The following is a 27,011-nucleotide window of genomic DNA, read 5'->3' on the forward strand; positions in this document are numbered from 1 at the left end:
TAATCTGAACTCTGATGGGGAGCCCAGAGACCATGGACCTTGAGGAGACCGAAGGAGGCCCACCACCCCCTGTGCAAGGTATTTGAAAAGAGTTATTGTGATGGGACTACAGGTTGGAAAGGAAGTCTTGGCTTGAGAGAAAGCTGATGAATCCACCAGTGAAGCTTGAGTTTGAGACATGGAAGAAAGGGAACTAGGAAATCCTGTGGATGACAGGGTTGAAGCCACACTGACTTAGGAAACCACTGTAGTTTTCACATATGGAGCCTGGCTAAAAGCACCACAGGTAGAAGTCATGAATCCTAGAACCCTGAAAAAATTGCTGACTGACTGAAACCAGAGGAAGAAGAGAGCATGGAAATGGTCTACATCCCGCAACTGAAAAAAAAAAGATGATCCTGAGAAGGAACCAGGACTGATTTCTGAAAATTTATGGTAAAGCCTAGACTTTGTAAAAGACAAACTGCAAACTTGAGGTGCTGAAAGAGGACCTCGCGAGACAAGCCTGAACAGGTTGCCTAGATAAGGAACTGAAAATGCAAGGAAGAACAGAGAAAAGTAAAAACTTCCTGAAAAGAGGATGAATGTGGATGTGAAGGTAGGCATCCTTGAGGACCAGGGATACCAAGGAGGCCTGGAGAAGAAGGAGGGAACACAGTTTGAAGGGACAACATCAAAAAGGAAAGCACCTTTAGAAACGTGTTGAGCTGAGAAATGTTCAGAATAGGTTTCCATGTGCCTTCTTTCCTGGGACCCAGAAACATCCTAGAAAAAAAAAACTTTCTCTTCCTTGGCATGGAGCACAACTTGAATTGTTCCCTGAATCAGAAGGGCCTGAAGCAGTTCTGGAAGGAAAGGAAGCTGTTCCTGTTGAGACTGAGGGATGCCCAGAAAAAGAGGAAGGGATCTCCACACCATGAAATATTCTTGGCAGACGATGGACAAAACCAGAGAGTCTTGAGTAGGCCTTAATCAATTGGGAAGGGACGGAGAAAGACAATGGGATAAAGTAACCTGGCCTAGGGAAAGGGGAAGTAAACTGTCACAAAGAACCTAGTTTGTCTTGAAAAGAAGGCTTCTGAGAAGCAGGAATCTCAGTAGACTTAGCAGGGGATACACGCCTAGAAACCTTTTTACCTTAGGTGGAGGGCGAGACTGTCTGCGGAGAAACACAGATTTGGAGGGATAATTCCTCTGAAATTAAGGGATAAGAGAAACAAAAATATGTTTCAGTTTCTGTAAGGCTTTACCTTTGTCCTGGAGCTTAGCAGCGGCAGAATCAAAAAGATCATCCATCACGAGGGTCATTCAACAATTCAGCTGTAATGTCATCAGGTAAAGGTTGAAGATGAAGCCAGAGTAATGTCTCAAAACTGAACCAAATGCTGCAACCTTAGAGGAAGCATCAGCTGCATCATGACTACATTTAACTTGAGAGGTAGAACCCAATAAAGAAAGGGCTGAGAACTTTGCTTCTGAATCAGGGAGGTCAGAAAGTGCCTGAGAATCTTGTGAATGATAGGTTAAAATATACCTGGTAATATGACACCAATAACACCTTTATCTGTAATCCAAATGGTGGACACATTGCTATATGAAAAGCGTAGTCCGGGTCTGAACTGTCTGCAAACAAACAGCTAAAGTTAACTTTGTGTATGTGTTTACCTGTTTGAGCTAATATTCATGATCCACTGGAGAGCACTCTGCTTTGGATTGTAAGCAGCCCCCCCCCCCCCCCCCACACACACACACACACACCTTCCATTTCTCTTTTATTCCCTTCTGTTAACAAACAGTATCCATAACTGATCAAATACAGTGTGTGTTTGTTAATTTAACTGAGAGCACGGTAGCCTACAGATACAAAGTTATGCTGTTTTCCACCTGATAAATGGTTAAGAAATGGCTTACAGATTCACAGCACTTCTCGGTCAATTCTGATTGTTTTTCTTACACACAAACTTGCCTTTGCTTAGATCTTGGATCATCCTGCTCGGGCTCACTCCACTCCCCTCCTTGCCCCCATATCCCACCTACCCCGATACCCATAATTTAAACTTAACCAAACCACACCCACCAGACCAAATCGCCAATCTCTATAGTAATTACAACTAACCCCTCCCATTACAAATTACTACCCATCTACAATACATTTGCACATGCACATAAAAGTGACTACCCAACAGAAAAATACCCGGCAAACAACCCAAATATTTCATACATAACTCTTAACCTTGAATACATGACATTGTAATATACAGATACCTTACCAAACAAGAATTTACCTTCCCTCAATACTGATCATTTCTCAAATAATTTATCAAACACAAAAACTATCATGTTTGTACATGGTCTTGTATCAATGTTATTTCTAACAATTACAGCTAACCTCACCACTTACTATTTTCAGCTAGAAAATCAGCATATAAAGCAAGCAACAGCAGCTAATAACCATAGCCTAACAACAACAAATAGCTTTTGTGTGTCCCCATCACTGTTTATAACCATACTCACATACCTGAAATAACACCAAATACTCTTTACAAATGAAAGCATCCATAATAATTCCTTTAAAACCCATAAAAAAACATTCAAACTTTTTGAGGTGCTCAGTCACACGGCAACCAAACTTATGCTTAGTGGTGATATCCACCCAAACCCAGGCCCTGAACACATTATTTCATTAAACTCCCCAATGAAAATCAAACTACCTACTCTGCATAAAAGTTCTGAATTACTACTACTAAACCTAAATCTTACAAGTATGCTTAATAAAATACACAAAGTCAATGCAACTCTCTCCATTTACAATCCAGACACTACCACTCTTACCGAAACCTGGTTGAAACTACATATACCAGACACAGAAATAACCCCACCTGGTTACAATATTCTAAGAGCTGATAGAATAGAAAAAAAGGGAGGTGGAGCAGCAATTCTCTTTAAAGAACATGCTCAACTTACAATCTGTAAACGTAAGTATTACTAACATAAATAATGCAGAGCTACTCATAACCGGATTACAACTATACCAGAACATATAAATTATATATATATATATATATATATATATATATATATATATATATATATACACACACACACACACACACACAAGCATTTTAGGTGGGGCTGTGCTAACTATATATATCAACCCAGGGTCGCACAACAGTGGGAACGGGGCAAATGCTTGTCGATGTAATGAAGTTTAGAAAATTTAACTGACAGACACATATATATATATATATACACACACACACACACACACACACACACACAGAGTGCTGCGGTAGCGTTGTCGCCTCACAGTTAGACGTTGCCCGTTCGATTCTCAGTTAGAGCGTCTTCTGTGTAGCGACATGTATGAATGGGCGTTCCTTCGTTGAAGGTTGTGTGTTAGGCCCGGCAAGCCAGTATGTAAAAATCTACTGCCAATCATTAGTGGACCAGAGTTCCGCTGTGGCGACCCTTAACCGGGAAAAGCCGAAAGACACAAACATACACACACACACACACACAAAAGCCATTTATATCCCTCCAGGAAACAATTCCAGTACAGTCAAAATAATTCTCCAAAATGTCACAAAAGCCATATTACAAGAAACCATTATTGCAGGAGACCTGAACATGCAACTCCAACAATCCTCATACCTACCTAAACCTTCATGGTTTCACTCAAATGATTTCTTGCCCAACTAGAATTGACAAGAAAACAGATAAACAATTTATTTTGGACTGGTTCTTAACTAATGAACCCCAGCATTACCAAATAGCAGAGTGTCTCCCAGAACACTTAAGTGACCACTTTGGAACCTACTTACTTAGAAATCACAGTAGCCCTACTAAACTAATCAACTTACGCCAAGTTCATAATAAGAAAAATTTTAACTTACAGAGTCTACTTAATATTCTTGAAAAAATAGACTGGACTCCTCTTAAGCAACTGCCCTTAGATGCTGCTGTGCAACACTTCAATGACACCTTCCTTACTATTCTAAACAGACTTGCAGCTCCAAGAACAGTTTGAGTGTTAACCATGGTGTGTAGTTGGCTTTGACTCAAACGTTGGAACTATATCGTGTTATGAACTATAACCAGTTAATAATGGCTCACAAAATAATGCACAATCCTGACAACGTACCTTCCCTAAAAAAAATCTTCTACAACCCTATTCTAACATTCGTAGTCTTCGATCTTCTAAAAAAGACTTACTCCAAGTAACCAAAGTATCCAATACAGCAAACAATTCTCTTTATAGTTTCATAGTTTAGTACTAGGCTATCTGCCCTGGGGCATTTGTAAGCCTAGCCATAGTGATGTGGCTTTCACCACCCCATGAAATGGTACAAAACTGCACAGAATAGATTTAGAATACTGTGCCTCTGTCTAGTAGTGACACAATGAAGGTCCCCTTATATAATAGAATTAGTTTACTGTGCCCATGTCTAGTAGCGACACAGATGTGACCCCTGGGGTAAACTTACGATCTCCCATCCACTCATCAAGATTTCTCTTGAAGAGAGTCAGTGAGGGGCTCTGCCTAACATGAACTGGGATCTTGTTCCAGAGCATGGGAAGCCTCTGGGTTATGAATCTATCCCTCCAGCATGTCCTATTCATACTTGTGCCGAGGTTTAAGTCTTTAGCTCTCGTGGTCCTGATGGATTTGGATTTTTTGAGGTGGAGCATGTCCATCAGTTCCTGATTGGACATGGCCTTGTACGTCAGGCAGAGATCACCTCTGAGCAGGCGGTATACTATTGAATAGAGCTGGAGTTTCTTTAGTCTGGCAGAATAAGACATATGTTGAAGACCCTTGATCCTCTTGGTGAGGTACTTTTGTGGTCTCTCCAGCTGTTGCAAATGCCGGGTGAGGTACATACCAAATGGAGCATTGTACTCAATCATGGGTCTGATGAGGGAGGAGTATAGGGGTACAATGACATCCTTGGATCTGGATGTGAATCCCTTCACGATAAGGTGTGCAAGGTAGAATGTTTTTCTAACCACTTTGGCAACGTGGGTCTCAAATGAGAGGTCGCTGTCAACTTGGGTCCCTAGATCTCTGATTACTTTTTCCGTACTCAGTGGGTTGCTGTCTATGTGATAATTTGTGGGTACTTTGTTTTTCCCAAAGGGGATGACTATACATTTTTTGGCATTTAGTTTAAGGCCATGACTCTGGCACCAGTTGTTCGTTTCTGTGAGGCCTTTTTGTAGGATGTATGTGTCCGCTGGTGTATCGACTATGGCGCCTAGTTTGTTGTCATCTGTGAACTTTGTCAGCCACAACCCTTCCATGTTTGCTTTAACATCTGAGAAATAAATGCCGAACAAGAGGGGTCCCAGGACATATCCCTGTGGGACACCACTTGTGACTGGCTTTGAGTCTGACATTGCTCCAGCGATTTTAACTTTATGGGTTCTGTCCTTTAGCCAGTTTGCAACCCATCTAGTGACATAAGGGTTTACATTTAAGCTGTTGAGCTTATCTATGATGCCTGAGTGGGGTATTGTGTCGAAGGCCTTAGCCAAGTCCAGGTAGGCTGTATGGACTGCTTTGCCCTCATCAATGGCTCTAGTGACTGTTTCGAAAAAGTCAACCAGGTTCAAAAGGCAGGATCTGCCCTTTACAAAGCCAAACTGGGTGGGGTCAAGTGTCTGTAGGTCCCCAATGTCTCTGTTTATGAGTTCCATAATGATTCTTTCCATAGCTTTGCAGACCAGGCTGGTTAAGCTTATGGGGCGGTAGTTACCAGGGTCTGTAGAGGTACCCCCTTTGTGGAGTGGGACCACTGTTGCTGTACGCCAGTGTTCAGGTACATATCCTGTAGTAAGGCTAAGGTTAAATAGCATTGCCAAAAATTGGAATACCCTTCCACATAGTATTAGAACCATGAGTAATCTTAATCATTTCAAAATATCTCTTAAAAGACACTTATTTGAATATTGGCTTTGCACATGTAACACTCCAGTTAATTATTAACTTAGCATTACTTACACAATTTGGCTGTACATACCAACTCTGTTAACATATCCCTTCTAACACTACTTCTCTATAAGTAGTTACATTCCTAGCTGTAACTCTCACCACGAAAGTAATACTAACTATGCACTACTTTGCCTAAATGACTCTCCCTACTTAATTTCCCAACTAATGTTATGTTCCTCCACATATATAAGTTCAACCATACATTTGTCTATATTCAAGTGTTAAGTCTTGCTCTATTTGATACTATGTATATATATTTTTGTTTTTAAATCTTTATCTTGTAAATGTAATTCATTTTTTTTCTATAATTTCTATTACTTGATGTGATGACTTTGTATGTAAGCTTAAGCTGGAGCTTTTCTCCCCGGGTCTCTGCTGAAAATGGGCACTGTCCCAGTCAGACCATCCCGGTAAACAAATGTAAAATAAAATAAATAAATATGAGTCTGGTAATTAATAGCCCTAAAAGCCAGGGTGGCAGCAGTATAGACCTTTTTGCCTAAATGTTCCATGGCTCTGGGAAGCAGTTTGGTAGATGGCAGAAGTTTAGAAGGTTTGTCAGAGGAGACCGACACTACAGAAGGATCAGAAGAAGGGAATCTGTACAAAAATTATAATCATCAGGCATCTTGTAAAATCTATCATGTTTCTTGACAGCTGGAGGCTGAGAGTAAGGGGCAGCACTGGCTGTTGTAAAGGTATCTAAGAGGGCAGCCAAGACTTGAGGAACAGCAGAGGGTTTGGGAGATTCCATTTGGAGGAGTTCATAATACCTCTGTTGAAAACCAGAAACCTGAGAACAGTCCCATTTGAAATATTCCATCATATGAGAAACAGTGTCCCCAAAAGACAGTCCTTCTAAAGAGAATCAGGACTAATAGAATCCTCCTCCTCAGACCCATGATCCAAAGGAAAAGGTATTTGAGAGGAATACACTAAAGACACTTCCAAAGAATCAAAATCCTCTTCAGAGGACTCCTGATCTTTGGGCCTCTTAAGAGGAGTAGATGACCAGGGAGAACCAAGCACAGACACCTTGAGGAGGTTTTAATGCCATTAAGGACCTGAAAAACCCCAGAGTAAAATCCTGCCACTCACACTGAGGATCTTTAATAGCAGGGGAAATATGTTTTTTTTTTTTTTTGCTTTTTCTTTTCAGGGTATCTGCCCAAAATAGGATCCTTTCATATGACTGAGATTCCAGAATATCGAACCTTGTGAATGGATATCACCATACAGTGTGGAATGGGGACTTTACCATTCTCTTCACTGTAGTGTGATCACAGAGTTGGTATATTTGAGTAGCAGTAGCAGGGGGTGCAGGGGGGGGGGGGCTTGCTTGCAAAAATGTGAAACCGGAAGCATTTTTTTGTAGGTCTGATATTTCAGAACTTCGATCCTCTGGTCTCAGAGATTTGATGTTCCAAAATTTCGGTCTTATGAAATAGACCCCCCCCAAATACCATAGGAGGTTCAGACCCTTGCTGACACTCAACCAATGTAGTAGGGAGCTCCTCACAAACTAGAATTTGTGGATCCCACCCCAGATATAATCAGCAGAGGCTCCTTCTCAACGTCTGGAGTAGATGTTTATAAAACCTCCAAGCAAGAAGTCGGATCCATGCAGGCTTCTGATGAGGTCACAGCAGAAGAATTTGAAATAATTGGATGATCCTCTGGGCTTTCACCGGTCTTGAGAGAGATGTACAGGGCTGGTGGGATAGCAGCTAAATCAGACCTGAGTTTTCTGGCCTTTTTCCTGGCAGGTGGCTTACATTTTGGGATGGGAAGACTCTGCCACAGCACCTTGTGCCAACAGTTTTAGATGTTGGTTCTCTAGGGAGATCAATAAGGAAGAGAGGTGCCTAAGTAGGGTCTTAGGGACAAACGTTTGGCAGACAGAACACTGTGTATGGTCATGAGAAGCATCCAAACAGAAGAGACACATCTTGACAATCTTTATGGGGAATCTGCGTCCCACACTGACATTTTCTCTTTATGGATGACATGCAAAACACACCAAAATAAAAAGGGAAGAAGATTTTTGCTCATCAGAAACATGGCTCAGTAACCAGCACAGGAGGAGGAGGAGCACTGACAGTGAAGTTCAATAATGGAATCCGGACTTGTGGCAACAAAGTTCTAAGGCATGTACATGCACCTGCATGTCACCTTCATGCTCTACACCATGTGCAGAGAGCATTTGTGATGTATGATGTCTATAAATTCCAAAGGCTTTGCTATACTGGCCAGACACTGGGCTACCCTTGGCAGGAGATCTACGAAGTAAAGAATACTGCAACATGATATGGAAGGACATCTACAGTTCACATGACTAAACTTCATCTAATGAGACTGACATTTCTCCCATTTATTCACTAATTTAATATTCTTGTCTTCTTCTTAATTATCTTGTTCTCTCGATGGAGTTTTTTTATTTAAATCCTATGTACTTCTGCCTCTTCTAATTAGCTCCTGTTTCTCACTCTCTCTCGCTCAAGAATTTTCTTTTGAAAAATGGAAACAGTTTCACTGACAATGTTTCTCTCTATTGGCTTTATTTTTATCAGAAGATTGAGAAACAGTCCCCCCCCCCCCTCCAGCTTGCTCGCTCTCTCTCTCGTTTGACTAAACCTTTTGCCTTCTTAGCCTGTCTTGAATCCAAAAATGTCTTTAATCCTCCAGAAAACAAGTGTTCTGAAGACAGGTGAAACCTGAACCTCTTGTATGCATCTCGAGAGACTGCAAGGAGAGACTTGCTTTTTTCCACCTGGTGTACAGAGAATAATCATTTTCTACAAACACTCCAGTGTCCTCAGTTTTAATGCTTTTCCTTTCTGCTACAGTTTTATCAACAGCAGCTTCTTCTGCCGGTATAACTGCATCTTTACTAGCAGAGGCCTTGACTGCTTTCTCATGGCCAAATCTGGAGCATATATCCGTGTCTTCTCAAATAACAAATCCTGCTTCCTGCTGTGGAATACCAGTCCAGTTGCTTATCTACACTTTCATACAATAAATGTAGTATATTCAATGCAGTCTATCCCATCCAATTTCACTGGTGTAACAAAAATGCAGGTTTTCTTTGTATGCATTGTCTCCAACTTTATTTTTGAAACAGTTCTGTTTGAGAAGCCTCATGTTCAGAAGTGATTTTTGCAATTTTATTAGCTCAGCTAAACACCTACTTAAAGTTTCTTCTATATTCTCCAGCTCATTTTCATTTCACTTTATATATTTTAACAAATGTTAAAAATAAAATAAATAAATAAATAAAAATGCCAGAATCTAAATTACTAGAGGACATACCCTGTACTAAAAATGAAACTTAAAATGCTTTTTGCTTAACAACTGCAAAAATACCCATCCAAAGTTTTCTTTCTTCTCATTTTCTAGTTGATTTTCTCTAACTTTCTTCAAATGTCTTCTTTGTTGGTATTCAGGCAGTGTTTAATAGCCAGTAATTTAATTTTATCCAAACTGATACCTTTTACTAGTTATTAATGACAATTTCTCAACTTTCACACCGGGAAAGCTCTAATCAACCTGCTTTGCAGTGTGGAGCCATCTTAGAAGTCCTCAAGAAAAGACATCACAAAAAACTTCAAGGAAAAAGGTCAAGTAGATAGTGACCTGGAAGTATAACTGCAACTACTGACTGCACCCCTATTCCTGACACTGACAGTACATACTTGATGTAACTCTTCACTGCTTATCCACATAGCAGAATTCTGCCCTTCCAACTTTGTCTGTTATGGAGAAGAGCATGAGTTACTCTGACAGATGGTAATTGCAGAAGACCAGTCAAAAACTGGAAAACCTTTGAGAGATAAGGTGGCGTCTTTACTGATGTTTCTACACAACCTTGAATTTTTGAGGGTATCTATAGAATCATTGTACCAAAGATATTTCTAACCTTGCAGCTCTTAGTGTAACAGGTCACAGACATTCAAGAGTAACTCACTGAAATGAGCTACACTGTACCAGAAATAACCAATTAGCAAAAGACACTGACCTTCTCAAAAAAGTCATTTTTGTACGGAGACAAGCCTCCTATATATCATCACACCCTCATCTCTAAGGATATAAAGCACAACTATGAGATCATGTAAAGGGAAACTTACTCCAAAGTTGTGATCTTGCTTACAACATTTTAAACATAACTAAACTGATGAATTTCATTCCAACTGTGTCCAAGATACACTAATTTTTCTGGACACCCCTTAAGTGATGTATGATTTAGATGTAGTCAACAGAGTTACATATGTATGAGGAAACAAGAAATATAAGCAAATGTGTCACAATTAAGAAAAAGTCCTTCTTTAGTAGAGATCCAGAGAGAAAAGCTCCAACAAACTCAGAAATATAAAAACAATGACAATAAATGGTATACAGTAAACGCAAAGGCAATAATTTGTAATATAAAAGATACAGTATAATTATTTCAAATATAAAGGACTGCTATAAAGTACTGACATGGCAATTACTTTTATATGAGGAATGAACAAGGGGTGAGAGCTGGGATTAACTTGGAAAGCAGGGGATAACATGAGGTCAGGGGATAACATGAGGTCAGGGGAAAGGAGCCCAGTAGAAAGGAAGATCAGTATGATGGAGAAAGTTAAAGTTGAATGGCAGAAATGAGAGGACACAGGAAAAGTACAAAAGAGAGGAGAAAGAACAGTTGTGTAAGATCTTACCGTAACCATGGATGTCATTCTCTTGTATATGCTGCAGTATTCATAACATAAGGAAGTCTGCCTCCGGATGACTTGTACATCCGGCCAATATCCAAAAGCCTTCATGCCACTGCAAGGTACATGCTATGCCACACAACATAACGCGTACCAGCCATAAAGAGATGGGGATAAAGTGGACGTCAGCACACACCTACCCCAGAACTGTATACCACCCAGCACCAGCCTAAAATCCTAGTTGAGAAGCATATCAGAGGAAAAAACTAGGCAAGCATCAGGGGGAAGGTGGGGGGGGGGGGGCAGTATCCATAAGTCTTCATGCCACTGCAAGGTGCATGCTATGCCGAACAACATAACACATACATCGGCCACAAAGAGACGTCTGGGATAAAGTGGATGTCAGCACACACATACCTCACAAGTGTATGCCACCCAGCACCAGCCTAAGATCCTAGATGAGAAGCATATCAGAAGAAAAAACTTGGCAAGCATCAGGGGGAAGAAATACTGCAGCATATGGCAGACAAGGATGTCTACGGTTATGATAAGATCTTACACAACTGTTCTATGTCCTTCTATTCATAACGTAAGGGAGAATACCAAAGCTCAAGCTTGGGACAGGTTGGGAGGAGGATGAACCATTGCTTTTTCAACAAATCCATGCAGGATTGCTCTTGCAAACCCCGCTCTGGACTTGGAAATGGTGTCAAGCTTGTAGTGTTTGTGAAAGTACGGACAGAGGACCATGTAGCAGCCTCCAATATAGAGTCAATGTCCAAACCTTTAAAGAATGCTCACAAGAAAGACTGCTCTAGCAGAGTGAGCCTTCATTGGGGAAGTAAGGATCTTGCCATTAGACAAATAGCAAAAGGAAATTGCTTTAGAAATCCAGTTGGAAATAGTTTGTTTGGAAACTGACTGACCCTGAGCTCTTGGGTGGTAAGAGACAAACAGGCAGTCGGTCTTATGTATAAGCTTGGTTTTGTCAAGGTAGTATCTGAGCTGTCTATGCACATCCAATGTGTGCACGATTCTCACTGGGACACTAAGGGGAAGGAAAAAATGCAGGGAGGTTAACAGCCTGATTAAGGGGTAAACTCATTAACCATTCTGGGCATAAAGGTAGGGTTATAGTGCACAGGAAAACCCTATTACTATGAAAGACAGTGAACAGGGGGTTGGACATAATGGCCTGTAACTCTGAAACCCTTCCAGCCGAGGTAATGGCCACTAACAAAACAGTGCTGCAGGGAAAAAGAGCTTGTTGGTTCAAAAGTTCCAAGTGTAAGCTTCTCTAGCACAAAACTGAGATTCCAAGGAGAAGGTATTGGTTTCCATGGTGGTCTGATATGAAGGACGCCTTTAAGAAACAGTTTTACCTCTAACCTAGAGGCCAAAGGTGGAGACATAAGCAGACAAGCAGATATGGCTGAAAGGTGAGCCTTCATGGAACAGTACGACAACCCTGCCCTCATCAATTCACACAGATAGGACAAGACCACCGGAGCATCAACTGACAGCGGTTATATGTCCTTTCTGTGAGACCTTTTCCATTTGGAAATGTAGAATTTCCTAGTTGCGGGTTTTCTGGCCTCCTGCAGAAATTATAGCACATCCTCTGAAAAAAGGCATCTAATAAGGGATTAAAACCCTATTCCACACAAGGTCAAGTTCAGGTTTGACAGTTGTGGATGTACTACAGTCCCCTTTGTCTTCTGTGAGTAGATCCATCCTGTGGGGTAACTTGTGATGACTACCCCTGGCTACGTGCAGGAGAAGGGGGAACCAGTGCTGCCTTGGCCAAAAAGGAGTCACCATCAAGATTTTGGGCTGATCCTGCTAAATCTTCAGTAGGATGTTTTGCAGAACAGGCAAGGGGGGGAATGCATACAGAAACATCCCATTCCAAGAGAAAGATATAGCATCCATGTTCCATATCAGGGGATGTGGGACCCTAGCACAAAATTTTGGACATTGTCTGTCCATGGGGGAGGCAAAGAGGTCTACTTGAGGCATACCCCAATGATGGATTAGGTCCAGAAACACATCCCTGTGCAACACCCATTCATGGGACTGCGTCATGGACCTGCTTAAGGAATCTGCCACTTGTTCTGGACTGAGGGGAGGTAAACTGCCTGAAGGGAAATTTGGCTTTGCAATGCTAATTCCTAGGTGAGTAGAGCTAGTCTGCATAGAATGTAAGACTTCACCCCCCCCCCCCTGTTGATGTACCAAAGAGCTGTGGTGTTGTCTGTGAACCACTTCAGTACCCCTGATACATGGAGCAAGGTTGCTTTTGAAGATCTGCAGAGCATAAACTAGTGCCCTCATCTCCTTTACATGGATATGTTCCTGTGGCTGTTTGGGAGACCAAACTTCTTTACCCTTCCAGAACTGAAGTGTTCTTCCCCAACCTGTGTCCGAGGCATTTGTGAATAACTCTAGGGAAGGAGGGGGTGTTGCAGAGGTAGGCCAGGATTTTTGTCTACCTGAAGGAGTGGGATCAGGAATTCCAAAGGATGCAAGTGTTGCATCCTCACAGTTCTCAGATACCACTGCAACTTCCTCGCATGCAGTCTTGCTAAGGGTAGCATGGGGATAGTGGATGCCATGTACCCGAGGAGATGGAGGAAGCCCCTGGCTGTCAAAGACTGAAGAGGAAGAATGCCCTGAAAATAGGAACAAAACCTTCCCTGTGGGAAGAGAGGCTAACATTTTGTCTGATCCTGCATCCCAGGAAAATGTGATCCTGTGAAGAGGTAAGACTTCTGGAAGTTTATAGTGAACCCTAAGCTCTGCAGAAGGGCAATAGTGAAGGAAAGATGTTCCTGGAGAAGTTCTGGTGTCTATGCCTGAATAAAAAGGTCATCCAGGTAAGGGAAGATTTGAATTCTATGCATTCTGCAGAATGCTATGTCAGGAGCCAAGCACTTTGTGAAGACCCTTGGTGCCATAGAGAGACCAAAGGGCAAAGCACAAAACTGAAAATGCAAGGGAGCAATAGAAAAACGTAAACATTTCCTGAACAGCGGATGGATGGGCATGTGAAGATAGGCATCTTTGTCTAAGGACATCATGAACACCTGGTGATGAATGAGAGGGAGACGGGAAGGTAAAGTCAACATATGAAAAGAAGGGACTTTGAGAAAGTGTTTAAATGGGAAAGGACCAGTATGCGTCTCCAAGAGCCATCCTTCCTGGGAACCAAGAAAATCCTGGAGTAAAAACCCTTTCTTTGCTGGGAGGAGAGAACCTCTTGGATAGTCCCTTGAGAAATCAGGTCTGAGATGACCTGAAGAAAGAAGCTCAACTGATTTTGGGGGGGTGGGACCCCTCTGAATGAGGGGAATTTTTCCCAAACCATGAAATACCCTGTTTTGATTACAGAAAGGATCCAAGAGTCCTGGATAATCAGCTTCCAAGCAGCAAGAGATAGGCTGACACGAAGAAACAGGGGAGTGAATGGCCCTGGTGGCTGGTAGTCACAGACTACCTGGCTTAGGCTGGGACTGAAAGGACTGTTTAGGAGCAGGGGTGGAAGAAGCAGTCCTGGAAGAGGCTGGTTTTCTAGGTCCCCTCTTACTTTCAGAAGAGGAAAGGGATGGCTCCCTTACAAAAAGAGTCTTAACAGGGTAATTTCTTTGAAAACATGGAACTGGAGATAGAAGAATGTTTAAGGTCCTGTAACCCTTTCCTTTCTCTTGAACAGATGTAAATAGCTCTGCTGCTGAACTACCAAACAAGGCTTTGTTATCCAAGGGTGCATCTAGAAATGTTGCCATGAAGTCTTCAAGCAGAGGTTGTAGCCTAAGCCAAAAATATCTACGAAGGACCGACCCAGTGGCAGGTGCCCTAACAGAGGCATCAGCAGCATCATAACTGCACTTGACAGAGTGCCTAGTTACTTGTGAAGAAGAATTAAGAATACCTGCCAATTTAGAATTTGGATGGAAATCTGAAATGTCTGCCAAAAATTTCCCTGCATCCATCAGAAGAGCCAGGGAGTACTTTGCCATATGGGTCTGATAACTAATAGCCTGGAAAGCCAAAGTAGCAGAAGTGTAAATCTTTTTTCCCAAACATTCCATGACCTTACTCTCCTTATTAGAGGGTAACAAGGAAGTGGAAGGTAGCAATTTTAAAGCCTAATCCATAGACAGAAATGGTAGCAGGATCAGCAGCAAGAGCCTCGAAAAGCAACTTGGAGTCCTCAAGTACCTTATAGAACCTGTCTGGAAGCTTAGCAGCAGGAGGCTAAGAGTCTGAACATTTGGAGGCAGCCAAGAAGACATTCACAAAGGCAAGCAAAACTGAAAGAATAGCAGAAGGGGATGGGGAATCCATCTGCAAGAGGTCATAGTACCTTTTTTGAATGTCTGAAACTTGGGAGCCATCCCACTTGAAAAAAATCCTTTATTTTGAGAATGGTCTCTCCAAGAGAAATGTCCTCCCCAGGGGTATCTCTACCATTAGATTCCTCCTCTGGGGAGGCATACCCTAAGGGGGAAGCCAACTGGGTGGAGTACGCCAAGGACTCCTCACCAGAGGATCCTCTTCCTCTGAGGAAGTTTTAACATCTGTCCTTTTGAAAGTTGTGGAAGAAGGAAAGAACTGCAAAGGAACAGAAAAAAAAGAAGATTGGTAAAGGGCCATAAAGACATTAAAGAGGTTTGAGAAAAAGATTGCCATTCATGGGACTGCTGTGGTGTAGCAGGGGACACAGGTTTAGTTTTAGCCTTCTTTTTAGGGGCTTCCATATGATGAAAGGTGGAAGGACCAGACGTTAGCCTACATTTGACAATATTGAAGAGGACATCTTCACACACCATGATTTGTATGAAGCCATATGGGCCTTCGGTGATAACGAGCCTGGGTTCCCCCCTTATCGCCCTGGTCGGACACCTGCCCTTCCCTCGCGGATGTACCGGTGGACTCCTTCAGGGCTTCCACTGTGGTACCTGCCAAAGATACATCTACCACCTCTGGTACGACCTCCGGGCTTACACCAGCCTTGGGAAAAATAACCAGAAGAGAGGGAGCAACTGAAAGTTCAGGCCACAATTTTCTGGCCTTCTTGATACAGCTTGTCCAAAGGGTCAAACGTCACATCCATTTCCCATGCTAGGTGCTTAAGGAGTTGTTTTTCTAAGTATAATTTTAGCGAGGCTATCCAACTCCTGAGGGTCAATAGAACTGGTGTGGTTGTGGTCTGGATCTACACAGAAGAGGCAAAGCTTGTGGGCGTCTTTATGTGGAATCTGCCTTCCACACTGACACTTGCCCTTCCTAGCTGACAAGAACCCAACAAACAAGCAGCAGCAAGGATTTCAAGAAAAAAACCCAATGGGCACTTATCTGGTAACTGGAACACAATAGTTCTGGTGAGCAAATGTCTGGAGCAGGCAATCAGACAGGTGGCAGAAAAGTTTCTGAGGTAGGTGTGAGGCCGATGTACACGTTATGTTGTCTGGTGTAGCATGCACCTTGCAGTGGCATGAAGAGTTTTGGATACTGGCCGGACATACGAGTCAGACTCCCTTATGTTATGAATACTGCAGCATATGAATAGAAGGACATGCCAGAAAATTTAAGATACAGTAAGTGTAAGAACATAAAAGTAAGGATTAATCAACAAGATAAAAAAGAAGTTATGTACTCACCATAACATTCCATGTTTGTAGTCCATCTCACCCTTCATTCTTACATACGGGTTCGGAGCCGATCCTCGGTTCCGACTCGGCCGATTACAAAGCTTGAAGTCTCTCAGTTGGCTCGAGACAAGGTAGGTATCCCATAGTGCACTAGTAAGAATCCCCAGATCTTATTTGCTGCTGTCTAAAAAAGTGATAGAAGGTATTTCCACAAGGAAACTACAAAGATGAAAGGTCTCCACCCTAAGGAAGACGGACACTATGTTGTCTCCAGATCCTCCAAGGATAGATGGACGGTGGTAGGTGGGTGGGTTTGTAAGAAAGAAGGGCAAGATGGACTACAAACATGGAACATTATGGTGAGTACAAAACTTCTTTATGTTCTGTAGTCCTATCTCGCCTTCATTCTTACATATGGGACAGTATCCCCTAGCACCTTTTTCTCAGGTGGCTCACAGGAATATACTCCAAAGAACCATGGAACCAAAGGAGGCTCTAGCCCTGGAGGCCAAGTCCAATTTATAATGAGTAATAAAGGTATGAGGGGTAGCCCAAGTTGCTGCTGCACATATACTGTCAATTGGAATTCTGGCTTGAAAGGCAGTGGATGTGGATATGGATCTAGTAGAATGAGCTTTAATTTTAAATGGGAGTTCTTTGCCATTAGAAGAGTAAATAAAATATATACAATTTGAAATCCAGTTTGATAATGTTATCTTGGAGACTGGCATACCGTTTCTCGTCTCAGACAAAGATACAAACAATTGGTATGATCTCCTAAACTCCTTGGTTCTATGTAGATAGAACCTTAACTATTTGTGAACATCAAGCGATGAAACTTATTGCTTGAATGATTAGGAAAAAAGACTGGCAGTTCAATTATTTGATTCATATTAGATTGAGAACAAACTTTGGGGATGAAGGACGGATTTGTACGAAGGGAAACTTTGTCTCTCTGAAAAATCAAGTAAGGAGGTTTGACTGAAAGTGCTTGCAACTCTGACACTCTTCTGGCGGATGTAATGGCTACTAGAAAAATGGTCTTCCATGAAAGGAACTTTAATTCACAAGTATGTACGGGTTCAAAAGGCGAGGAAGTAAGTTTGGACAGAACAAAATTTAGATCCCAGGGAGATACAGGTTCTTGAAAGGGAGGTCTTAGCAAGGTAGTGCCTTTCAAAAATTATTTACACAATCTGTGAGCCATAAGATTAGGTTTGTGTTGTCCCAAATGAAAATTGGAGATCACTGCTAATTGAACTTTGATTGTAGCAACAGCTGATCCCTGATGAAAAAGTTCGGTTAGGAATACTAACACCAAGGGAATGCAGGCTGTGTAAGGATCTATGTTTTTTTCTCGTGCCCAGAGAGAAAATCTTTTCCATTTGCTAGCGTACAATTTTCTCGTAGAAGGCTTGTAAGAAGATCAGGATATGTGTAACTGCAGGGGAGAAATCATGAAGCCTGGCTAGGGATGGAAGTGAAGCAGCCACACTGTCAAGTTGAGGGTGTGGAGACAGGGATGGAAGGTGCCGACATATGTGTCAGAAGGTCTGGTACTGGGTCCAGAGTCCATGGATCGTTCAGAAGGTGAGGCCCGAGACAGGAGAACCAAATCTGACAAGGCCAGTAAGGAGTGATAAGAATCATTCTGCTTCCCAATGTCTTTGGTTTCTGGATCACTTCAATGTTAGCGGAAAGGAAGGGAAGGCATAAAGAAGTCCCGAAGGCCAATTGTGAACAAGTGTGTCTCTCGGTGTCTCCCCTGGGGGGATAAGGGAGAAGTAGCTGCTACATTTGGCGTTCAGTGGGCTGGCAAATAGATCGTAGCAAGGCTGTCCCCACTTGCGGAAAATCTGTTCTGAGACTTTCTGATTCAAAGACCACTCATGAGGCATCAAGATTGCCCTGCTGATCTTGTCAGCTATCACATTGGTTGTCCCTGGGATGTGCGTTGCAACTAGAAAGCGTTGGAAAGATATCACCCACTGCCAAACACAAAGAGCCTCTCGACATAGGGGGTAGGATCTGGTTTCTCCTTGTTTGTTTATATATCATACCACTGACATATTGTCTGATTGGATTGCTATTGTCACTAGAGGAAGAAAGTCGTGAAGTGCTTGCAACACTAGTAGCACTGCTCTCATCTCTAGGACACTGATATGCAAGTGAGCCTCATGTTCTTGCCATGTGCCTTGGACTGTCCTGCCTAGAAAATGCCCCCCAATCCTATCTGGGAGGCATCCGTGGTCACAGTAGCAATGGATTGGCAAGGAATGATTGGTGTCCCTATCGTTAGTTGATTGGACTGGATCCACCAACGAAGGTCCTTTTTGCAAGATTCTGTTATCAAAATAGGATGAGACAGAGGCAGTTGTTGAAGAGACCACTAGGAAAAGAGTAGCCATTGAAGAATTCTCATATGTAGTCTGGCTAGTGGAACTAGAGTTATAGTAGAGGCCATGGTTCCTAGAAGTTTGAGCACTGTCTTCACTTTGACTTTGTGTTGGGGAAGTAGGCTGTATATCTGCTGTCTTAGATTTTGTATTCTGTCTGCAGAAAGGTGAGCCATCATTGCGACTGTGTCTATTTCTGAGCCTATAAAAGTCACATATTGAGACGGCGACAAGGCAGACTTTTCCCAATTTATAGTAATCCCTAGCTGAGTGCAGACTTGGATGGTTGAATCCCTGGCTTGTAGAAGTAGGTGTCTGGTGATGGCAATCAGGAGCCAGTCATCCAGGTACGGAAACACTTGGAATCCAAGTCGTCTCAAGTGAGTCATTACAACTGCCATACATTTGGTGAACACCCTGGGGGCTGTGGTGAGACCAAAGGGCAGAGCACGAAATTGGTAATGACTGGCTCCCAGCCAGAAGCTTAAAGGACTCCTCGAAGCACTGTCCATTTTTATGTGGTAGTGCACATCTTGGAGGTCTATGGAGCACATCCAATTGTCTTTCTCTAACAGACGGAGTATAGACTGCAGTGTTACCATTCAGAACTTGGACTTCTTCACTGATTCATTTAACTTTCTGAGATCCAAAATGGGCCTCCAGTCCCCTGTTCGTTTTGGCACTAAAAAGAATCTGGAGTAAGTTCCGAATCCTATCTGGTCTGCGGGGATGGTTTGGATGAGACTCTTTTGAAGCAACTTTTGGACTTCTATAGTTGCTTGATCCCTGTGATTGGGTGGAACATCTGGGATTTTCTTGGTGGGATGAGGTGGAAAAGAGAAGTATATGGAGTATCCTCTGGAAATTATTCTTTGTACCCACTTGTCTTGGGTGATGTCGTGCCAGGCTTCTGGATACAAAGATAAGCGACCCCCGACTGGCTCCAGAGAAGCACAGTCAGGCCCCACTTCAGGAGCGCTGATAGGGACGTCCACGAAAGGAATCGTGGCCACCTTGGTTTTTCAGACCACCCCCCCCCCTGCCTCTAGGGTGACATCTACCATTACTTCCTCCTCCTCTGCCTCTGGAGGATAAATCACCTTGTGTCCGGGAAAAATCTCTGAGATTTCTTGAACCACATTTTCCCGCCTCTCTAACCCTTAGGGTATGGTCTAGAAGGGACGGAAAAACATACTCCTATGGCAGAGAGAGTTTTCCCTTCCTGCTCGCTCCTAGTGAGTGTATTTTTTACCTTTGGTCCAAGCAGACAGAAACCGTCAAAGGGGGCATTGGTAAATGTAGATTTGAAGGGCTCCGCAAAGTTACATAAGCGCATCCAGGAGTGTCTCCTAAGGGAAACTCCTGAACCCGCTGCCCTGCTTGCTCCATCTGTGCATAAGATATCAGCCTCATGGAGGAGTTAACAATGGAGTTTAAGGTAGACAACTGAGCAGTAACCTTCTCAGGGACTCCTTCAGCTAAGGTACCTTGGACAGCATCTCCTAGCTCCTTTAGGAGATCTCTTTGAAGCTTAGTGAAATGGGTGAGGTAATCAGCGAAGTGTAAAAGCCACTGAAGAGAAGATACGCTTCCCGTATCTGTCCATCGTTCAAGACACCTTGTTCGGTGGATGGACAGATGAGGAAGTTTATGCTAGTTCTTTCTTTGTGGCTGCTGCCACCACCATGGCATCTACAGGCACACCTTTAGTCAAAGACTCTTTCTCTTTGGGGGCTGAAAGAAATTTGTTGGGCCTTCTGGGGACTGGTTCCACGGCATCAGGAGTTTCCCACACCTTTCGACTGACTAAATCTAAGAGTTCATTGAAAGGTGGAGACACCCACGAGGCTGAAGGTTGAGACCCGAAAGCCTTCAGGTACACTGACTCATCAGACAGGGTTGTCAGTGGGCCAGCCAACTCTCTGTTTCAAGATCTCTAGGATATCTACAAAGGAGATATCATCAGAGGACGACCTAGGGGACCCTTCTGACTCCTCGCGTCCACTTGCAAGTCCTCTTACGAGGAGGCTCCTCAGAAGGGTATTCTGTAGAGGTCTCAGAAGACTGGGGGCCACACAATGGGGGCTCCTGAGGCTGTGGGTCTCTGCTGTCAAGAGAGAGAGAGAGATAGTGCTGAGACACAAGTCAGAGCTTGAGGGGAAACAGCATTGTTACCCTTGTGTAGAGCTGAAGACCTAGATGGCACGCTCCTTCATCATTTCGAAGGCAGATCTCTCCGGCTCCAAGGACACCCCTAGTTCTGAGGAAGCAGAAGTAGCTCTTGGCTCCAAAGTGACTGGCTCTGAAATAGATGTAGGATCCGAGCTCAACCCAACCGACGCACCGAGAGGTAGGCTCAGAACTGAGGAAGTTCGGGTCCAAGCATCCCTGTCGGGGCCACCTGGTGAGCTTCAGCTCCTAGACACCAAGGATGGCGCCGAAAGTGTCGGAGCGGAACTTGGCTCCAAGACAAACAAAAGTGGTGCTGGAACCGACTGTTGCACAAGTAGCACCGATAGCTCTGGCTCCGAAGGACCGACGTGGCTTGGAGGAGGAACAGAGGTAGTACGGCCTTAGACAGCTCCGGAACCGATTGGGTGGAGCTGGAAACAAATTAGCTAGCACTGACGACTTCAAGAGTCTAAGCACTACTCTTTCTACATCCTCTTCAGAAAGACTCTTGGGAGGATCTGGAAGACAAGGTAGGTGATCTAGATGTCTGCAAAATCGGAGATCTGAGAGTTGGGGAGACTGGTAATGATTCTCTAGACCGGCTCTGAGGTAAGTGTTCAGTAGTCAGCTCTGAAAAACTTTGGGCCGATACTGGAGTGTTGATGTCGACAACCTCGACCAGCTCCGAGGACAGTGGAGCCGAAGAGTTAGAAGGTTTGTCCAATTTTGTAATTTTTTGTGGAGGACCAGACAAAATTGTCGGTATGGGAGACCGCCTCTTAGCCGACTTGACCTTTTCTTTTTTAGAAGAGGGAGACCTGGAATGCGATGATGAAGAGCTGGCTAAATCCTCCTCAAAATAAGGCTTAAGAAGACCTTTCAGGATCAATTTGTTCTTCCTTTCCTGGAGAACCCGAGAACTAAAGGAGTGGTAAAAGGAACATGTCTCCTGAAGATTTATGGCTCTGACGCAGTAAACACAATTACTATGTCCTTCAGTCAGGGTCATTTTTTGAGAACATTTGAGACACTTTTTAAAACCCGAAGGTTTATGATCCTTTGATTCCTCAGACATGGTCACAAAACACAATCACAAGAGGGAAAAGCAGAAAGAGAGGATAAGGCCCTCTAACTTAAACGGGCCTAGCCCTGCTAAGGAAGCACTGCACACAAAGAAAAAAACAACAGAGGACTAGGTCCTCTAACTTAAACGGGCCTAGTCCTACTCAAGAACAACACACAAGGATGAGCAAAAACAGGACTAGGTTCTCTAACTTAAACGGACCTAGCCATAAACAGAGGAGGAAGCTACGTCAACAATTTGCAAAAACAACTGCAATAAATTCAACAAACACTCTGACTAAATAGATCTAGCTAATAAGAGTTAATAAAGGAACACTGCACACAGCTATTAATTTTATACTACTTATTCTAGTCAAAAACACAAGTTTAGAAAAGGTCCTAACCAAAACACGGACCTATGCCTAAGATATCTAAAAATAGCAAAAAACTAGCACACCGAAGAAGGGATACCACTCAGAAGAAAAGGGCCTGTGGAAGCGACAGCTAGCAAGTTTTCAAAAACAACTTTGCAAATATTCAAAAAACACGCTAATTTACTACTATCCATGGTGGTACGGTGGTATCGTTGTTACCTCACAGCAAGAGGTTCTGTTCGATTCTCAGCTGGAGTGCCTTCTGTGTGGAGTCTGCATGTCCTCCACGTGTTCGAGTGGCCTCTGAAAGACATGCGTGAATGGGCGTCCCTTCACTGAAGGTTGGGCATCGAGCTGGCAACTCAGCACCATAAAAATCTACTGCCAATCATTAGCGGACCGGAGTTCCGCTGTGGCAAGCCCTAACTGGGAAAAAGCCGAAAAGACAAACAATAACAACAATTAAGCTACTTACACTAAGCTACTAATATTATCAAAAAATGACCACTATAGAAAAAGAATAATGAAGAAAATCCAACTTAGCCACGGCCAGGAAAGAGAGCACTTCAGAACTCGTAGACGCGGCAAACAAGATCTGGGGATTCTTACTAGTGCACTATGGGATACCTACCTTGCCACGAGCCAACTGAGAGACTTTGAGCTTTGTAATCGGCCGAATCGGTGCCAAGGATCGGCTGTAAGAATGAAAGTGAGATAGGACTACAGAACATCATATGTTAAACAGGAGAGGATGATTGTAAAAATAGTGTATATTGAGAGAGTAATAATGTGTATCATGTAACACACAGAAGCATGGGCAAATCCAGTTTTGCTGAAGGTATGTTTATATGGTTTTGACAAACATGAATAGTTTGATATCATGTGAATTTCTGTTAGGAGGTTATTCCTGATCTTGTACAGGAAACTAAGTTACAGAAGTCATCATTAATGATTGCAGGATCTTTGGGAATGTATCATGTTTGAGTTTTGAAATCTAAGCGACCATGTTGGATTGTAAAGTTACACTAGATTAATCACAGCAAAATTTTTTTTTGTTTTGCAGATGATTTTGTGAACTTCTTTTGATTATTTTGATAAGAGTGTGCTGTATGATGCTAGGAAATTAATATTTTTTAGGGCAACACAGTGATGGGTTCAGTGTAGATTACTGGAGTCAAATTTAGCAGTCTTACTGCAACATCGCTCCATTTTGTTCAGTTTGGCCTTACAGACATTTGTTAGAAAGGGAGGTGCATACAAAAGGGTGGGTGGTATGCAAGTTTAAGTGATCATTATTGAAGACTGTAACAGATAAAGTTCTGAGCTGTATAACATACCAGCCTTTTGGTTAGCCTTTTCTATTACATAGTCTATGCTGCTGTTCAACTGTGTATGGTTAAATGTTACCATTTCTAGTAATTTTGTATAGGAAACTTACTCAGTGCTAATGTTATTTAATAATACAATATTAATGGAGGTTCTCTAGGAAAAGGTAGCATCCTATGCTAAAACAATAGGTTTTGTTTTGTTAGCATTAACTATTATTCATACACTGAACATATGGAATTACATATCGTAACTGTGCCTCACTGTAACGCAGATTATGTTTGATGCATGAGGGAAGGAGAGGCTATTAATGCATAAAGGAATAAACTCTGGGAGGATCATGGGAGGGGAGTAAAGCAAGCCTCCAATTAGGCAGTGCTGCAGCTAATTGGTGTGTACGTGCTTACAATGCCAGGCCAGGAAACCAGATCAGTGCAGTTTGGTGAGTAGTATTTTATTGTTATATATTCCCTGTGACAGTTGTGTATATAAGTAGGTATCTGAGACACAGGTCTTACGATCCAATATCTGGTGACGAAAAAAAATTAGAAAAACACAATGTTTGCAAGCAAACAGTTTATTACTGGGGTTCAATATACTGTCTGCCACAGGAGAAAAGGTATTCTCATTATTTACTTTGCTGCTGCAGCCTATTGTAAACTACAGGACAGCAGCAGGATGACTAATGACACCCAGTTTAGGTGTTCAAATCACCTAGGCTGCTAGGAAACCCAATTTTCTTCCTTACAAGAGTGAGCATAGGCTATAGCCTTATGACTATTTGTGGTTGCTACTTGCATCTCAGTCCCTAAACTAAATGAATGAAACTGAAGGAATACTTTAAATGAAAGACAGACCTCCTTAAGAAAAAAAAAAAGAAAGAAAAAAATTGTTAGAAAATTATGCCAAAATGTCAGAAACAAACACTGATTCATCAGCACAGTAACTTATGATGGCAGGGAAAAAAGTGGGAAGGTGAAAGAGCAGTCTGTCTGTTTTATGTAAATAAAGACATAATGAACCATGTACTAATGAATCAAGGGATGTATCTGGAGGAGATCTGCTTCAAAACTGTTCACACTGCAACAGTGTGGTGGGTATGTCCAGGATTGCAGGTATGGACAGAGCCAATAAGGAGAGCTCCTAATGCCAATGCGGATGCTCTGTAATGCTGTGTCCTAAGGGCAAGTACTAATTCAGTATTAAACTACAACACAGACCTACCATGTTACAATACTGCTCCTAGAATCTGGGCTCGACAGCTTCTATATGCATACCATCCAAGTGCCTTGTTCCTTCCACCTCATATGCAAAGAGCTACCAATCAGTCTAATAAGGAAGAGATAGTAGGCCCAGTTACAAAGGCCAGTGATACCCAAAGAAATAAAATCCAGTCTAAACAAAACAAGAGGCTTGAAAATCTATGTTCACATAATGTAAAAATCTAACACTACAGGACAAAGTCAGCAGCTGGTCCAGTTATGTGCTGATAAATGCTTCAAGTACATTTGCTAGAAATCATGTTACAATTTGAATGTCAAAAGTGCTACTATAAAATGCAAGCACAGTACATGAACTTGAATAAAGAGGATGGCAACAGACTAATCTAATTCCCTTATACTTCAAAGCACATACAATGTCTCAGATAAATCCATTTATATTAAAAAGAAAAAAAAAACCAACTACTCATGACTTCAGAATCACAATACATACTTACTTGACTTTAGCTAGCTTTTCTCTGGCCAGGTTAATTTCTTTCACTTTAGCATGAAGCCAGTCTTCAAGCTGTTTTTTGTTAGGAAAATGTCCAAGCAAAGACACCAGCTCATCATTGTGCCTTGATTTGATTTTTCTGATCTGTTCCTCTTTATCAGCCTGAAAGCGAAAAAGAAAAAATATATAAATATAAACATAAATAAGGCAAATGTAAAGCTGATGTGTTAACCTGCAGCAAAAATAACTTCGTGCCCACTTCAGCAAGCCAGCAAAAAGGGTTACAGACCTTTAATGCAAGTGCTGTAACTATCATAACTCAAAATGTCAGCAGTCTTACTTGCTGGCCATTTTAAGGGTTACTCATCCCACCAATGACCGCTCTGACCTGATTGGTTTCTACCTACAAAGGGTTACATCTCTGATATTAACATTTTAGAGTAAAAGTACCTGGGCAACATATGTAAAAAATATGGTCCTACCATATCACTAAATCTACTACAGGTTTCTGCTTGCTGGAACCTTTGCTGTGTAATCATGCCTCTCCACCTCTTAGACCAAGAAACCTGGACAAAGCCATAAATAAAAGTGGGACAAAGGCTCTAAAACAATGACAATTTTTAAATATTGCTCTTACAAACAGAAAGTTGATAGAACAACAGGTTTTACATTAGCATGAATTTTCTGAAGGATATGAAGTCTGAAACTCAAATGTCTATTATTTTTAAACTTCAAACTTTAATGATGTACCACTAATTTGCCAGAAACATCACAATTTTATGAAAAATGAACCAAAAATATGAGGCTAAAATCTGGACATTCTGTGAAAATCTGTACAGTTGAGAGGTATGTGTGTAATACTTCACAGGTTTATAGGTGATTATTAGGCTTATGGCCTCAAGAGGCTGTTTCAAGCCTTGCCTTGTACTCCCATATATAATTGAGAACATAAATTAACAAGGGGCATATAGCGCATTTAGGTGGCACAGCATTTAAAAGCTGCCTCTGTCCAACAGGGGGATAGGTAAGAGTTCAGAGTTACCATTAGAAATCAATATTTTTTCTATAAAGTCTAGAATCTGAAAACAACTGCGGACCCAGCCAATGTGTTCCACGAAGTAATGCATTAGATACACAAGTGTGCTCATGCCACAATCACCCCCTAGTTCACCCTCCCCACACTAGACATGACGCATCTGCAATAAAGAATTTAGCTTACATCTAACATCAAAACAACCAAAACCTGTACACGGAGAACTAGTAAAAAAACAGCAAAAAAAAAAAAATCACAAAAGAAGCTTTGTACTACTAAGCACTTTCGTCCACATAGACTTCAGAGTAAAATAAAAACTGTTGAAACAACCAAGCCTTTAAAACCCAAGGTCACCAATCAGATCTCAAATCCAATCAACAGTTAATTAGTGAATGAATGATCCTTAAAGCTCGTTTGTATTTTGTTTTTTTACAGATCCAATACTACTTTATTAAACAAATAATATAAAAAAACACTGATGCCCTTGAATGGAAGCTGCTGTTGAAGGAAGGAACAGTCACCTACAGAAGACAGAAAGATGTTCTCAACCCACCCAGAAGTGACTTCCTGTATATCAAGTGATAAATATAACGGA

General features: G+C 42.1%; 1 protein-coding gene across 1 annotated transcript in view; it reads right to left on the bottom strand.

Annotated features, from left to right (window-relative positions):
- Positions 1–27,011, bottom strand: part of RAD50 (RAD50 double strand break repair protein) — a gene marked incomplete in the record, with an annotated part of 1,663,481 nt that overhangs the window by 1,195,799 nt on the left and 440,671 nt on the right. The window contains 1 exon segment of the mRNA XM_044069198.1: positions 25,388–25,545. Coding sequence (XP_043925133.1) covers positions 25,388–25,545 — 158 coding nt within the window.

The sequence above is a fragment of the Protopterus annectens genome, chromosome 4.part0 (assembly GCF_019279795.1).
Source record: "Protopterus annectens isolate FY-2018-M chromosome 4.part0, PAN1.0, whole genome shotgun sequence".
Classification (NCBI taxonomy): Eukaryota; Metazoa; Chordata; order Ceratodontiformes; family Protopteridae; genus Protopterus; species Protopterus annectens.